Source organism: Balaenoptera acutorostrata, chromosome 20, assembly GCF_949987535.1.
Source record: "Balaenoptera acutorostrata chromosome 20, mBalAcu1.1, whole genome shotgun sequence".
Classification (NCBI taxonomy): Eukaryota; Metazoa; Chordata; class Mammalia; order Artiodactyla; family Balaenopteridae; genus Balaenoptera; species Balaenoptera acutorostrata.
In genome coordinates, this window is record NC_080083.1 from 26,521,465 (window position 1) to 26,539,397 (window position 17,933).

The 17,933-nt window shown below is 40.5% G+C and overlaps 1 protein-coding gene and 1 pseudogene across 1 annotated transcript; both read right to left on the minus strand.

Moving 5' to 3' along the window:
- Window positions 1–6,899: 6,899 nt before the first annotated feature.
- On the minus strand, window positions 6,900–14,178 carry LOC103014638 (olfactory receptor 4D2-like; annotated as a pseudogene).
- A 2,138-nt stretch (window positions 14,179–16,316) lies between these two features.
- LOC103006003 (olfactory receptor 4D1-like) lies at window positions 16,317–17,252 on the minus strand. The gene has a single exon (XM_007176140.2). It carries the CDS (start codon window positions 17,250–17,252, stop codon window positions 16,317–16,319), a length of 936 nt encoding a protein of 311 aa, XP_007176202.2.
- Between the last annotated feature and the right edge of the window lie 681 nt (window positions 17,253–17,933).

Below are 17,933 nucleotides of genomic sequence, written 5' to 3' on the forward strand. Positions count from 1 at the left end.
ACCATACTCCCCAAGGCAACCTACAGATTCAATGCAATCCCTATCAAAATACCAAAGGCATTTTTCACAGTACTAGAACAAATAATTTAAAAATTTGTATGGAACCACAAAAGACTGCAAATAGCCAAAACAATCTTGAGAATGAAGATCAGGGTTGGAGGAATTATGTGCTGTGACTCCAGACTATACTACAAAGCTATAGTAATCAATACAGAATGGTATGGGCACAAAAACAGACACACAGATCAATGGAACAGGATAGACAGCCAGAAATAAACCCATGCACTGATAGTCAATCTCCAACAAAGGAGGCAATACAATGGAGGAAAGACAGACACTTCAATAATTGGTGCTGGGAAAACTGGACAGCTACATATAAAAGAATGAAATTAGAATATTCTCTAACACTATATAGAAAAATAAACACAAAATGGATTAAAGACATAAATGTACAACTGTATACTATAACATAGGCAGAACACTCTTTCACATAAATTGCCACAATATTTTTTGAGATATGTCTCCTAAAGTAAAGAAAATAAAAGCAAAAATAAACAAATGGGACCTAATTAAACCTAACAGCTTTTGTAGAGCAAAGGAAACCCTCAATAAAAGGAAAAGACAACCTACTGAATAGGAGAAAATATTTGCAAATGATAGGACCAATAATGGGTTAATAGCCAACATATATAAACAGCTCGTACAACTCAACATTAATAAAACAAAAAAAACAATTAAAAGTTGGCAGAACTTAATAGACATTTTTGCAAAGAGGAAATGCAGATGGCCAACACGTACATGAAAAGATTCTCAGCAACGCTAATCATCATGGAAATGCAAATCAAAACCACAATGAGACATTACCTCACACCTGTCAGAATGGTTACCATCAAAAAGAACACAAATAACAAATGTTGGCCAGAATGTGGAGAAAAGCGAGCCCTTGTACACTGTTGGGACTGTAAATTGGTGCAGCCACGTGGAAAACAGTATGCGGGTTTCTCAAAAAACTAAGAATAGAACTACCATATGACCAAGCAATTCCACCCTTAGGTGTATATCCAGAAAAAACAAAAGCACTAATTTGAAAAAAGTACATGCACCCCAATATTCCTAGCAGCATTATTTACAATTGCCAAAGTATGAAAGCAACCTAAGTGCCCATCAACAGATGAATGGATAAAGATGCAGTATATAGATATGACAGAATACTAAATAGCCATAAAAAAGAATGAAATTTTACCATTTGCAATAACATGGATGGACTTCGAGGGCATTATGCTGAGTGAAATAAGTCAGACAGAGAAAGACAAATGCTATATGATATCACTTATATGTGCAATCTAAAAAAGTATAACAAATTAGTGAATAAAGCAAAAAAAGAGGCAGATTCACAGACATAGAGAACAAACTAGTGGTTATCAGTGGGAAAGGGGGTGAGGGGTGATATAGAGATGGGGAGTGGGAGGTACAAACTATTGGGTGTAAGATAGGATACAGGGATGTATTGTACAACACGAGGAATATAGCCAATATTTTGTAATAACTGTAAAGGGAGTGTAACCTTTAAAAATTGTATAAAAAATAAAATTAAAAAAATTACAAACTCCCTTCCCCCCCCCCAAGAAATACCTGGAACATATTGGAAGCTTAATGAATATTAACTGAATTAACGCATGAACAAATAATTTAACACATGGACACTATAACCAAACTACCTTCTGTAATGCATCTGCTTAAGTGCAAATAAAATAATTCTATATGAAAACTCCAAAACCAAAAAACAAAACAACACAACAACAAAAAATAACACTTACTATTTGAAAGGTCTGTCTTGAGGGCAAAAAGCAAGCAAACAAACAAAAATTTTTAAAAAACACACAAAAAACAACAAAACAAAAACCCACCAATGACAATGAAAATTGTAGAGCTTCATGACATGTAAGATTAAGAGATCAAGATTAGAAAGGCCAGAATCTCTCAAAATTTCTGGGATTTTTGGAAGGACCCATTTCATAGACAAGTGGTTCACACACTTAAACATGCATTAGAATCACCGGGAGGGAATGTTAAAACTCAGAAACTCCCACGCAGAATTTTTGATTTAGTAGGTTTGGGTGGAGCCTGAGAATTCACATTTCTAACAAGTTTTCAGGTGAGGCTGATGCTGCTTATCTGGGGCCACAGTTTGAGAACCACTGACTTTGAGTTTCACTGCTCTTGTCAGCAGAATGAACAGTCCTTTCTCACAGCATCATCAAGGCAACTGGTTTAATAGTTTACTTTTTTAAAAAGAATTAATTGACCTTGACTTGGACAACATTATAGGTGGGAAAATATTTGTATACTACATTGGAAACAAAACCTATAAATCTGTCTTTTATTTTGTCAACCGGATCCCAAGGTTGATTCCCCATCCATATCCAATTCTATTGCACCATCTATAACATTCTAGTACCCTTTATATATGAATTATTAGTAAGATCCTTCCTTTTATACAAGGACTAGTACAGGAAGTGCATATGTTTTCTTATTATGATGAACCAGTCAGAATTGGAATTTCTAATCTTGGTGTACAGTAGCTTTCCTTTCTACATGAGATTTCCAGGATGACCTGAATTCTTTTGTTACAAATATTTATACTTAGCAAGAACATAGAAAAACACAATCTGAAGCTCTGGTTTCGTCCAAATACAAGAGATATAGATTTCAAAAACATGAATTCTTCCCAATATTTAGAGCTTTATTCCACTTAAAAACCAACCACTCGTTAAAATAGCCTGGGTTGATGCTGGGGAAGGGACTAGATCTTATCAATCTCCTTGACTGTCAGATGTCACTAACTGTAACATGATTAACAATAACTAATTAAATTACCTGGACTAATTAATTATAATTCTGATTTGGTTTTCAATAAGAAAGCCATTATATCTTCTACTTTATATATATTCTCCTCTCAAGTCACATAAATGTTTGTAAACACATTTCAACCCCAAAGTTGATTCCTCAAAGCATGATTGTGGACGAGTTATCTGTTTTAGAAATTGATTACAATGTGGCTTATTGTTTTGGAGTTATTGTACTTGGGCCGTTGTGAACATTCAATAAATGTGTAAAAATTAATAAACAGAAACTTCAATTAAATAGAGTTGAGAGACCAGAAGGGGGAGCTCTCAAACCTTGTGACAATAGCAGAGCCCAACAGGAAAAAGAAAGATTCTACTTCTTTCCTGGCAAGGACTCAGCAAAGAAAAGCCATGGGCTCTTTTTTTACTACAGCCTGCCACCTTCCTTTTTCTCTCTAAAGAAAGAAGTTCCCTTCCCACTGGGGACTTGCACGTGGCTCACTATGGGTGCAGACACTGAATTGCAATTCTCTGCTGATCCTGAATAAACCCATCTTTGCTGGGAAATATTTGGCAGTCTATTTGTTAGCATAACTGAAAGTTATCCTTTTTTAAGAATAGGAGAGCAGTAAAAGGCAGGTTGGGTACACCTCAATGCACAATGTTGCGGATACAAAAATAAGAAATCCATTCTCCTCTCAAGGAACTCACAGGTTGATGCGAAAAACAGACCCAAGAACACATAAAGGCACTTCAGAGAGGAGATACCTCTACTAGCGGAATGGCCAATGGTTAAAAGGCTGAGCAGCTGACCATGACTGGGAGAGAAGGAAGACTTCGGAGAGGACATGACATTTAAACAGAGGTAAAATTCAAATGTGTTAGGCAGACAAGGAGGGAAAGTGTGTTTCTGACAGGAAGAACAGTGGTCCAGGGATGAACTGACACAGCATATACTCCAAGAACCCTCAGGGCCTTGACAAGGTTGGAGCACAGGGGAAGTGAAGGGACATTAGGGTAGAGAGGAGGCAGGGATCACTGTGAATAGTGTTAACAGACCAGGATCATACACTTAAGTTTTACCTTGAGGGAGGTGAGAAGCCAGTGGAGGACGTTATGCAGAAGAATGACCTACAGATGAGGGCCTGTCTGGCAGCAGGGAGGAGGAGAGATGGGAGAGTTGAGAGGATGAACATAGCGGTGCAGCTCCTCTGTTTATTCATACCCCATCCTGTTTCAGAAGACTTCATGAGGGCAGTTAAGGGCTTATAAGTGTTCTGTGTTCGTGACCCAGCCCATCTCAGCTTCAAAATCATTAAAGATGTGAGGAGGGTGAAGAGCTAGAGGAGAAAGCGAAAAGGAGATGGGAGCTAAGAAGAGAAGGAGGAGGATAAATAGGTAATTAAGAAAAATCAAAGTGTGAAAGCCGACGAGCCAACAAGGACCCATGGCTCAGTGATACCAAGACCCTGATTCAGTGAGTCTGTGGTGCCCTTGGCCTCTCCCTCATGAGCCGAGATGGCCTCCATGCTTCCTTATGGTGTATGCCCTCACGCATCTCATTCAAAGGCTGGTGGTGAGGAAACGGGTGAAGGGCAGTTTCTTTCTCCTCCTGCATCTCTTGCCTCTACTCCTGAAGGAGAAATCTTTCCCAGAATCTCCTAGGCTAACACACTGTTGTGATCACATGAACTGAATCACATGAACACATGAGCACTCCTGGCTTCTAAGTGTTCTGGGAAAGTGAACACTTATGATAGGGGACAAGCAAGGGGGAGGTGGTTGGGAATGGCTTTGGGTAGACACAAGAGAACAAGGCTATCTTCTTATAAAGCACCTGGAAACGGGGATGAACATGATGGACCAGAGGCAAGAGAATACTTACAGGAATGCAATGTCTGTCTAATGCAGGAAAACTCTTCTAACAGCAGAGGTCATGAACTCAGATGTGAGTAATGTAAATAAGAGAAGGTGCTCAGTAGGAATTTCTCTATCTAAAGAGGTACTGAGGATCATCACTCTCCCCACCCCAGCACAAAATTTGAGCATCTAAGCCAAAGACAGGAAATCAAGATTTTTCTTTGCCGAAACAACAACTCTAGGAAAATAGACCTCAAGGTATTGGCATTTGAGGGCCCTCCAGTAAACAGCTGATTTCCTCCAGAACCCCTAAGGTAAAGTCTAAAAGCTTCAATACATCAAGGTACCAATTAGTATTTTATTACCTTGCTCTTAAATGTAGATAGCCAAGGATCAAAAGGAGTTTAAGGATGGCTACTAATACAAATGGGAAAAACAAAATAAATAGAAAAATGAATGAGAAAAAAACCCAAAAGACATAGGAAACAGAAGAAAAGTTTATACAATTAACATCCTTTGAGAGAAGAAAATATGTATTTCTGTCCTCTGAGTAAGAAGCAATTTTTAAAAATTAAATCTCAATAAAACTAATACTAAAATGAAAGATTGATAAACCTGACTACATGAAAACTAACACCAAAAATAAAGGAGACAAACTATAAAATGGGAGCAGGAATTATAATAAATATAGATCGTATTATAATAAATACTGACAATAGACCAGTAACCAAATTATATAAGAACTCCTATATTAAAAAGGAAAAGCCAATAGAAAAGCAAACAAAAGGCATTCATGGGAAACCTGAAGGCAATAAAAATATGGAAAGCAATGTTAGAGAAATGCAAATCAAGACTACAGTGAAATACCATTTTTTACTCACTTAAGTGGCAATAATGAACAAGTCAGACGATATCAACTGTTAGGAGGATGTGAATCAATGGGAACACTTCAGCGCTGCTGATGACCATGTAATTTGGTACAACAACTTTGGAAAACAATTTGGCGCTACTATGTAAAGGTACATCTTTGAAGATCTCATGAGTCAGCAATTCCATCTCAAGGTATATAACTTATAGCTCCTCAACATAACAACTGGAGACAAGTAGAAGAATATTCAAAAGAGCAGAATCTGGGAACAATCCAAATAAGCTTTGTCTCACAATGGAATATCACACAGCAGTGCAAATGAATGAACTTCAGCCAAACAAAACAATATGGGCATTTAAAAACATAATGTTGAGTGAAAAAAAGCAAATTTCAGAATATTATGTGCAGTATTTTATTTGTATAAAGCTCAAAAAAAACCAAAACAATATACTGATTATGTTAAAATGTGATGAAACTGTTTTTATAAGCAATGGAATGATAAACACCAAATTCAAGAAATTGGTTTCATCTGGGGAGAAGTGATGTGATGGAGAGCCCCTATAGGTAGCTACAAGTTATTGTTAACTTCTGGTTCTTGAACTGAGTAGTATATACATGAATGTTCATACAATGTAATATAGTCTTTTATAACTTAGAGGCATTTTACATGTAATCTTTTGCTTGTTATAATTAGTATACCTTATTAAATTGTAAAGCAAAAAAACTGAACATTCATGATGATTTCAAACTTGAAAATTAGATAAAATATAGTTATACTGTTCTCTCAATATTTTCTCACAAGTTTTGGATTTGGTTCTAGCAATAAAGCTGGGAGGCTTGGGTCAGATATCAATTTTAACAAATGTGTTGAGGAAGATGTCATGAGGCCAAGAGAGGCCAGGTGTCTCATTCAATGTCATTCGTTTGTTAAGTGATGTGTTAGAGTCTCTAATTTAAGGCTTAAGATTCTAAATATTGTGCAGTTTCTAACAATCCAGACTCACACCAAAATGGGGTACTGGGAAAAGGGGTCAAAATACAGAAAACAGAACTGCTCTTCTGGGGAAAAGCTATCATCCTAAGAGGAAACTATCCACCAAGAAGGCAGAAAGGAGGGTGTGGGTTTCCAGAATGTTTCCATGACAACACATCTCATTGTCATAGGAGTGTTCAAATCACCATCAAAAACAAAAATAAGGATATTATCCATTTTCCTAAAAATCCGAGTAGGCTACTTAGGTTCACTACGCATTCACCTCCATGATAATCCTCACAACACATCCACAAGTAATGAACAGGGCAGATACAGTAGCTCACTCTCCACTTTACGAATGGAAAACAAAGCCTAAGAGAAGTGACTCACCCAGTGGATGCCTCCTTAATATCTTCACTGCTGCCTGCATCTCCTGGTTCCTCAGGCTGTAGATCATGGGGTTGAGCATGGGGGTCATGACCCTGTGGCTGATGGACACAGCCTTGTCCACGGAGAAGGAGGTGAAGGGCCGGGCATAGAGGTAAATGCTTGGAACAGAGACCGTAGACACCACGACAATGTGGGTGGTGCAGATGGAAGCTGCCTTCCTCCTCACCTGCCCCGAGTGGGACCTCAGCATCACCAGGAGGACTGAGGAGATCAGGAGAAAAAGGAACCTGATGACATCCAGCAACCCACTATTGCATGAGGAACTCTAAGACAGAAGTGTCAGTGCAGGCGAGTCTCAGTACCTGTGGAACATCACAGTAGAAATTACCTAGGATATTTGGGCCACAGAAAGACAGTGAGAGCATCAGAGCCAGTTGGTAAATGGAATGTATGAAGCCTCCCACACAGCTAGCCACCGCCAACCCCACACAGAGCTGAGTGTTCATGATGGTGACAGTGGAGGGGCCGGGAGATGGCAGCAAGGTGGTCATAGGCCATCACTGAAATGAAGAAGACCATGGCACCTCCCAGAAAGTGAAAGAAGAAGACCTGAGCCATGCAGCCCTGGTAGGAGATGGTCTTCTTCTCAGTGAGGAAATTCACCAGTATCTTTGGGGAAGTGACTGGGGAATAGCAGAGGTCTATGACAGCCAGGTTTCAGAGTAGAAAATACATGGGTGTGTGGAGCCGGGAATCAGAGCTCACCATGATCATGATGAGGAGGTTTCCTATGACACTGGTGGTGTAGACAAACAGGAACACCAGAAACAAGAAAAGATGGAGCTCCTGAGTCTGTAGGAGTCCCAGGAAGACAAATTCCAACACCCATGTGAGGTTCCCTGATTCCGTGGTGTCTTCTCCATACACGTAAAGAACACAAACCACAGACAGAGATGCATTAGTTCTCAGAGACTCAAATTGATATGTCCAGGTCTAGATGATGGACATTGATAATATCATAATATCAGGTCTGATAAAATGGCCTTATCTCTGGAGAGTTCACTAGTTGCTGCTGGAATATACATTCATGAGATATCTTAAAGCCATCCAGAAACACATGCACCCTGGCTTTCAAAGAGTCAGTGTAATATAGTGATGGGAAGACTCTTGGGGTCCAACAGACCTGCAGTCAAATTTCTATTTCCTTGAGATTTGACCCTGAGGAAATTACTTCATCTCTCTGAATCTCAGTTTCCACATTTGTAAGGTGGGAATAAAAATGTTTTCTTACAAAAAAAAAATGGTCATGAAGAACCTAGGGGCAAGACAGGAATAAAGATGCAGAACTACTAGACAATGGACTTGAGGATATGGGGAGGGGGAAGGGTAAGCTGGGACAAAGTGAGAGAGTGGCATGGACATATATACACTACCAAATGTAAAATAGATAGCTAGTGGGAAGCAGCTGCATAGCACAGGGAGATCAGCTCGGTGCTTTGTGACCACCTAGAGGGGTGGGATAGGGAGGGTGGGAGGGAGGGAGATGCAAGAGGGAAGAGATATGGGGATATATGTATATGTATCACTGATTCACTTTGTTATAAAGCAGAAACTAACACACCATTGTAAAGCAATTATACTCCAATAAAGATGTTTAAAAAAATGTTTTTTTATAGAATTGTCTAGAGGATTAAGTAAAATAACACATAAGTTTCCCAGGACAGTGTCTGGAATAATAAATGGTAATCACTCTCCTCTGTGTAGTCTCCTGCTCTAAAGACACCCTCCCTTCCTCAAATCTCTAATACATTTTTGTACCAATCATTTTTCATGCAAGAGTGAACACATCATAATGTCAATTAACTTTGCATGTGTCTATGTTTTTCCCTCCATAATTCAACTCTAAACTCCGGAAGTATAAATATGTATCTTATAATTTATTTCTACCCTGCAGTGCCCATCTTTGCTAACAGTCAATACTCAAAAACACGTGGCGTTGACTGCTGGGTGGGTGAACAGCTATAGGAAGTGCCTCCCTCATTGATGTAGGTGGTCCCTTACTGGATCAGGTAATGGGATATATGGTGTGAGTGCTGAGACAAGAGAAGGGGGAGAGAGATTCTCTGGATTAAGAAATGAGTGAGGGCTATTGTATGAAGGGGACTGGAAGAGCTCTTCTGAAAGAAACAAGAATTTTAGAAGATGTTACTGAATACAAGGATAGAAGAGAAAGGAAGATGTGGAAACAAGAGAAATAGAATAGACAAAGGAATAAAGAGGGCAGATTAAGAGAAAGGGAGAGGAAGGAAGGGGAATGGAGAGGTGGGGTGGGCGGGGAAGGGAATGGGAACAAAGGTGAAGGACACGGAGGGTGAGAGACAGAGGTGACAGGTGAGGGCTAAGTGGCCTCCACACCCCCCTTCCTTGCCTCACTCCGCCCCCCCTACTTAACTCCTGCAATCTATTGTCCATCAGAGGTCATTTTAATAGCAACCTTCTGCTTCCATCTGCTTCCACGCCAGGCCATCGTCTATACCACTGTCAGAGAGACCTTTCTAAACTCATATCTGATCGTCTTCCTCCCCATTATAATCTTTTAATGACTATCAAAGGCCCACAGCTTAAAACTCAAACTCTTAGAAGCTGCTTTGTGGGTTAATTCAGGGTTGAAACACACGCTTCCATACACGCACGCAACTCCTTCTCAGTATGTCATATCAAGCTCTATAATGTAGCCTCCATCTACCTTTCTAACCAGGAACTGACTCCTGTTCAAGGAATTCATAGCCTCTCACATATGTCATATGCCTGGTTATTTCTGGAGCTTTGGAAATGAATTCTGTTTCCTGAAATACCTTCTACTACCTTCTCAACCTAGAAGTCCTCAGATATCACCTTCTCTGTGACTCCTTCTCCATTTCTCCCATGCAGAATTAATCCCTCATTTCTCTGGGTTCCAATAACATTTTATAAGTACCTCTGATACAGCATTTATCACTTTTTTGGTTGTCCCTTTGAACGAGATTTTAAATTCAAAACGTAGTTGCCCTAGCACCTATAATAGCAGCTCTGATTTAGCAGTTGCTCAAAAAAAGTTTGCTAACCTAATGTGTTATTTAGTAGGTAATTATGTGATCTTTTTCAATGTGACCATGTGGAGAATTTTGTGATGTATTTCCTTATCTTTTGCTCTCAGTATCCTCCCTCTAAACCACAGGACCAAGTTTTCACTTGGTTGTGAAAAGCCTGGTTTTCCTTATGCAACTTGAGGAATCTGTTTTCAATACTTTGCTTCCCCTGCATTAATTTCTGAGTCTCCCCTCTCACTTCAGACTTACTACCATCAAGCCTGTGTCACTTGTTTATTCTCTGCACTCTCCAGCAAGTGTTTCTGGATCCTTTTTACTTTATCTACAGGTGAGGAAACCCTGATCTCTCACCTTCCTTCAACAAGAATGGGAGAGAATCTTCTGGTCTTCCACCTTCTAGGAGATCCTTTTTCTGCAGCTTTAGCTTCCCAGCCACTGCCCATACATCACCTATACAACAATGGGTGTGACCCTTGGGGAAGAGGGTATATCCCTGGGGAGAACCTACTGGACTCGGCTCAGGAAGCAGGGCTGGGCTGATTACCACTGGGGGCAAGGAAGCAATAGGAGTTGTTAAAAAGTTTCAAAATGTCTCAAAAACACATAATCATTAAGAGCTATTCCTTGAGGGCCAAAAGGACCAAAGACAATACAATTTTATAGATTTGTAGAATGTAGGATTCTCAGGCCAAGATCCAAAAGGATGAAAGTCTCTTCAAAAGAAATAGACTCTCTGGGAGTTCTGGAAGAATGCATTTCTTAGATCAGTGATTCTTACCCTTGAGACAATCACCTAGAGAACTTGTTAAAGGACAAATTAGTGTGCCCCAGCCCCAGACTTTCAGCTGGTCAATGGTATGGCCAAGAATTTGCATTTGTAACAAGTTCTCAGATGATACTGATGACCACACTTTGAGAACCACAGACTTGCTCCTCAACACAGGGACTATTCTCTCTCTCCTGGAATCTTCCAGATAACTGGTTTGATTTGTTTCCTTCTTCTTCCCCTTCTTCTCCTCCTTCCCCCCTTTCTCCTTTTCTTCTACTTTTAAGCCTAGTTGATTTTTACCTAGAGAAAGTCATAGATGGGCAAATGTATACTACAAGGGAAACTTCCTGCCCTGTAAACCTTGTCCTTTATTTTCTCAGCCGAATCCCCAATATTGATTCACCACCAGTACCCAAGTCTATTACATCATCTATAAAATGCAGCATTCTTTACCTGTGAACTCTTACTATCTCTAATACAAGGATTGGTACAGGAAACCCTTATATTTCTCATTATGATGAACGGATCAACACTGGAATTAATTGGCATTATAACCTTGATGTGCTGTAACAACTGTCTGATTTCTTAGACACAGCTCTCTGATCTACATAAGACTTCCAGGTTGGTCTGAATTATTTCAGAAATGTTTACTCTTGGCAAAATAGACTATCTGCCTGTGGCAGATAAGAGTACAATGTGGGGCTTCCCTGGTGGCGCAGTGATTGAGAGTCTGCCTGCCAGTGCAGGGGACACGGGTTCGAGCCCTGGTCTGGGAGGATCCCATATGCCACGGAGTGGCTGGGCCCGTGAGCCACAATTACTGAGCCTGTGCGTCTGGGGCCTGTGCTCCGCAACAAGAGAGGCCGCGACAGTGAGAGGCCGGCGCACCGCGATGAAGAGTGGCCCCCGCTCGCCGCAACTAGAGAAAGCCCTCGCACAGAAACAAAGACCCAACACAGCCATAAATAAATAAATAAATAAATAAAAAATTTTTAAAAAAGAGTACAATGTGAAGCTCTTCCACATACAAGAGATGTAGATTTAAAAAGATACTTATTTAGAGCTTTAGTCCATTTAAAAATTGAGTCACTAAGGAAAAAAATAAAATAATAAAATTGCGTCACTTAGAAAAGTAGCCTTGATTGATTCTGGGGAAGGGGACAGGACTTGTCCATCTTTTTGACTATCATGTGGCTGATTTTAGTTTATGATTCTGATTTAGCTTTCAATAAGAGAAACCTGATATGTTCCAGTTTACATATTCCCCTGTCAGGGCACATGTGATTCTGTAAATTGTTCACCAAACCTCATCTGTTCACTGCATCCACTAGTCAACGTAATAACTTCCAAAGCCCAGAATGGCTGGAATGGAGTAATTATGTTAAAGACCCAGTCATGTACAGAGCTGAGAAAATGATTTCTCTATAAGCCACATATCTAAGAAAATATATATTTGTCAGACTTAACTTCAAACTGCTAAATGGATGCAGGATACATTTAGAAGGAACTTCTTTTACATCCTCATTGAGGGAGCTCAGCATCACTGATGATTAATGATTCTCCCCTTGTGATGGTCAGTTTTACGTGTCAACTTGACTAGTCTATAATTCTCAGTTATTCAAACATGAATCTAGGTGTTGCTGTGTAGATATTTTGTAGATGTGATTGATTCTATAATCAGTTGATTTTATTTTTTAATAATCAGTTGATTTTAAGTAAAGGAGATTATCCTAGCTAATCTCCTGATGGAGATTGGATGTGCCTGATTCAGTAAGTTAAAAGGTCCTGAAGAAAGTGAAATTCTGGACTGCAGCTTCATGCCTAAGAGTTCCAGCCTGCCCTTCCTGTTGGCCTGCCCTACAGATGTTTTACTTGCCTAGCCAGTCTCACAATCATGTAAGCCAATAACAATATCTTGCAATAAATCTCCCTCTCTCTCTCTCTCCAGATATATATACGTGCAAAATTTGCCACCCCAAAATGTCTCTTTGTTTCTTTGGCATGTGGATTATTTTGAGCTGATAACAACCAAGGCCCAAAAAGACTCAGGAAGAAACTTTGACCTTATCCTTTAGCTACAAAAAGAATTTAGATAGAGGACCTGTTCCCAGAATGGAACTATCACCAGAGACACCTACAAAGAATGTGGGCTAGGTGTGTGTGTGTGAGCGGGGGGAACATGGCCTAGAGATCTGTGTCCCCTTGTCTCTACATGGCCCAGCAAGTATTAATTTACCAAAAACATTTGCTTTTCCATCTCCATGTCAATTTTCTTTCTCTTTTGGAGGTCCACAGCCCTACCTCCAATACCTTCTCTTGTCTTTAGCTGAAGATGGTATTTAAGGAGAAGGTTTCAGCCATTTTGGTGAGTTATTCAGTTTGCCTGAGTGTCTCTCACACATGTATGTTCTCAAACTTTGTTTGATTCTCTCCTGTTAATGTCTCAGGTCAATTTCATTCTAAGACCAACCAGAAGAACTTAGAATTGTAGAGGAAGATTTCTTCCTTCCAAACATTTCCATATCATATTGGTCCTGTTTCTCTGGTGGAACACTGACTGATACACCATTTTTAATGTATCATATATGAAGTAAATTTCTTAGGCAAGGAGTATTGAGGTCTTTCTCTCCTTACACTTAAATCATCCTGGAGCTTGATTATAAGTGCACGCAGAATGGCAAGATCAAGTGATTAATGATGCTGAGGAGAAGTGAAGTAATCTCTGGACCAAAATTAATCTGCTGTCACTGGAATGATATACAGCCTTCCCTCATCAACTTCTAAAAGAGCTGTTTTCACTGATCATATAAATAAAATGACTGGAGACCATTACTTAACATGATTGTTCAGATTCTAAGGAATCAGATGCCTAACTATCTTGGCTTAATTTTAAAATATTGATGGAAAGTTAAAAAAAAAAAGATAAATGGAAATGTGTGAAGGAACTAACATTAATTGAACACCTACTATGTACCAAGTGTAGCTAAAGATGTTGAGGTTCAAAGATACCTAAAAGGAGCACAACCAAGAGGAGGAAGAGCCGGGATCTGAGTCCCATGGCTTCAAAGCCTATTATTATCCCACTATACTAGTCAAGACAGCATGGATATAGCTGTATTCATTGAGGCTTCTGTTTAGGAAGATCAGGTCCGTTGTTCTGTCAGAAGATCCTAGAATATCAGTTTGGGAAGATGGCCTGGACTGTTCGTCTGGGGCTGTTTAGTATCTCTAAATAAAATCCTTCTGATTGTTCTGTAAGGATTTAGATATTGGAGCTCTGCATGAGGATGGAGAAGAGCACTAGGAGTGGGACTTGCCCTCTGGCCTGGATATGCACCCTCTAGCTCACCTTAGTCTTAACTGGGCTCACTTAACTTATTCATGCTCACTGTCAGCTTCTCTAGGCTTTTGATTTTATGACCCTGTCTATGACAAACTTTGCTCATTGTCAACCAAGATTTCTGACTGAGGCCAATCATGTCTCTACAATCCTGCTACCATGGGCTTATATCTATGTGGCAGACACTGTCAATTGCCATTTCCAACCTCCTTCTTTCTGGCTGATACAGCCAGCCATGCACTTTCCATCCTCCTTTGCAGAGTGGGGTGAATATATGACCCAGTTTCTGGCCAATGAGTCATAAGGAAATTCTGCTGCAATGGTTCTAGAAAATTTTTTCTCCCCTGGTTAAAAAAAAAGCACATGAATACCTCTCCTCTTCCTTCTTGCTGAATTATTTGGATATAAAGATATGATGACTGGAGCATTGGCAGCCATATTGCCAGCATGAGGGGAAAGACAAGGAATTATAGAGCAGCCAACCCAGAGCCCTAAAATGTTGGAGCTGCTGAATTAACCAACTCTGGAATTGCCTATCCTCTAGTCTTTTTAAGTGAGATAATTTCCTCATTCTTTAAGCCACTGTGATTTGGTTATGCTGCTACTTGCAACCAAAAGCATCCTTATGGATATATATTTCAAAGAGGACCATCATTGTTTTCTAAAGAGCTCACATCCCCTGTGCAGCTGTGTGTCATATGGTGAGCATCACATTTTAAGAGGATGTTGTCATTTGAGGGTAAATACAGAGGAGATGGCAAGGATGGTGGAATCAGGAAATTTGTCACAATGGGAACAATTGAAGGAATACAGATGCTGCATCTGGAAAGAGATCAATTAGAGGATGAGAAAAATATCAGATATTTAAAGGACTTTGGTGTGAAAGGGGAAAACACTTTTGTGAGGGACACTCAGATCAAACATGACACAGTTCATGTTCTCTCCCCTCATCTCCAAAGACCCACCATGAATGGGGAGGAATGTGTGAAATGGGGCAGGGAGGTAGAGGTGGAGAAAGGATAAACTCAGAGCTGCCATGATGGCTTGAAGAGCCTATAACTTTTATTTCTTGGATGGGATGGTTGCTGGGAGGGAAGAGGAAACAAAAGAGCTTTTGTGTTATCTTCTTAACTTTGGAGCAACATTATACATTAACCAAGACTTTTATAAAGTGAAGCATACTTCAAAGGAGATATAAACAAATATAAGTTCTACAGAGAAAAATTAAAAGTACATCTGAACTTGCCAGGGAAAGAAAACGGTGCAAGAAAATGTAGAAATGCTTCCTGAACAAGATACTGTACTATGTACTGAGAGGATTTTTAAATGAATAAAGCACAGCCCCCGCCCTCAAGCAGCCCTCATTCCAGGGCAGGAAGACAAAGAGAAAGGCAGAAACCCATGAGGTGGCAGCCTTGGACTGAACCCATACCTCATATCTGGACCACTAATAGACATGGCCCTGCCCACTAATAGACAAGGCCCTGCCCTCTGGCCTTGGTTTCCCAACCATACTACAGCATCTTCTTCTCAGCCACATCCTCTATCCAGATTATCCAAGGAGTATTTGGTAGAATTCAGATTATCCAAGGAGTATTTGGTAGAAGAGGAACAAGTCCAAAAGGCAAATACCCTTATGGGAAATATTTAAACAATGTTACAAGTGAGATCACTTCCAAAATACCACAGTGGGGATGAGGTAGAGAGGCAGGGAGCAGGACAAATGTGATTGTTTCAGAGTTGAGATGAAAGTATTGACCATTCATCACAGATATTCATCCATAGATGAGGAACTCTCTAAGTTTCCCCTTGTGATTGTGGAAGACCCTGAGTTTCAAATCCCACCCATATCTCTTGTCTTGAAACTTGGAGTCAGAGGAACAATCTCATGGCCAAGCTCTGCCCTTCCCTTGCTGTTCATCATTGAGCAGGTCACTTCTCTCTGAGTTTTCTCATTTGTAAAACTGTTTAATATAATAAGAACACATCCACTGTCAGTTTTGTGAGAATGAGATAAAAGTGCAAAAGTGCCTAACACAATACCTGCCACAGGAGTAGGTCCATAGAAATATTAGTTTAATCTCAACTGCTACACTCCATAAAGACTTTCCTCCACTTCTCACATGGGAAAACCAAAGTTCTGAGAGAAGACTTGTCATTTGAAGTCAACCTATTTTAAGTTCACTCCCTGCTGAAAATCACTGGGCGCTTACCTAATCTCTTCATGGCCGCCTGCATCTCCTGGTTCCTCAGGGTGTAGATGATGGGGTTAAGCATGGGGGTCAAGACCGTGTAGCTGACGGACACTGCCTTGTACATGGGGAAGGAGGAGAATGGCCGGGTGTAGATATAGATACCAGGAATGAAGCTCATAGACATGACAATGATGTGGGTGGTGCAGGTGGAAGCTGCCTTCCTCCTCGCCTGCCCTGAGTGGGACCTCAGTGTCACCAGGATGAGAGTGTAAGAGGTCAGAAGGAGCAGGAACCAGATGAGGACCAGCACCCCACTGTTGGAGATCATAAGGAACTCCAGGAGGGAGGTGTCCGTGCAGGCAAGTCTTAGCACTTGTGGAACATCACAGTAGAAGCTATCCAGGATGTTGGGGCCACAAAAAGGCAATGGGAGCATCAGAACCAGCTGGACAATAGAGTGGACAAAGCCCCCTACCCAGGCAGCCACCACCAGCCCCACACACATTCGAGTGTTCATGATGATGACATAATGGAGGGGCCGGGAGATGGCTATGTAGCGGTCATAAGCCATCACTGAGAGAAGGAAGACAGTCCCACCTCCCAAGAGGTGAAAAAAGAAGATCTGGGCCATGCAGCCCTGGTAGGAGATGGTCTTGGTCTCATGAAAGAAGTCCACCAGCATCTTTGGGGCAGTGACTGTGGAATAGCAGAGATCTATGACAGCCAGGTTTTGGAGCAGAAAATACATGGGTGTCTGAAGCCGGGGATCAGAGGTCACCGTGACCATGATGAGGAGGTTTGCCATGACAGTGGTGGTGTAGACAAACAGGAACACCAGAAACAAGAAAAGATAGAGCGCCTGAGTCTGTGAGAGCCCCAGGAAGACAAATTCTGATACCCACGTGAGGTTCCTTGAATCCATGGCGTCTTCTCCGTACACCTCAAGAAAACACACCACAGACAGAGATACATGAAGTTACTATGTGCCCTTCTAGTGCTCAGTGGCTCAAAGCAATTGTCCAAGTCCAGATAATGGGCATCCTCATGTGCAGATCATAATACATGTGCTGATATAAATGGCCTTGTCTTTGGAGATTTCACTAGTTGATGCTGGAATACACAATCAGAAGGTATCTTTAAGCCATCCAGAGACACATGCAATCTGCTTTTCAAGGAATCAGTGTAATATAGTGGTGAGAAGACACTTAGAATCCAACAGAACCAGAGTCAAATTTCAGAACTTTATATTTCCATGAGATTTGACCTTAAGTAAGTTACTTATCTGAGTCTCAGGTTCCACATCTCTAAGAAAATGTTTTGCCTATAAATTTGTCAAGGGGATTGAATGAAATAACACATAAGGTTCCTAGAACAGTGTCTGGAATAATAAACGGTAATCACTCTCTTCTGTGTAGTCTCCTGCTCTAAAGACCTCCTCCCTTTTCCAGTCTCTAATACATTTTTATATCAATCATTTTTCTTTCATGCAACAGTTAACACATCATAATATTAATGAACTTTTCATGTGTCTGTGTTTTCTTTCCACAATTCAACAATAAAGTGCTACACACATAGTCTTGACTTCACAATTTGTTTGTGCCCT

Coding starts and splice junctions, on each gene's coding strand:
- LOC103006003 (XM_007176140.2), bottom strand. CDS start 17,252: ATGGATTCAAGGAACCTCACGTGGGTATCAGAATTTGTCTTCCTGGGG.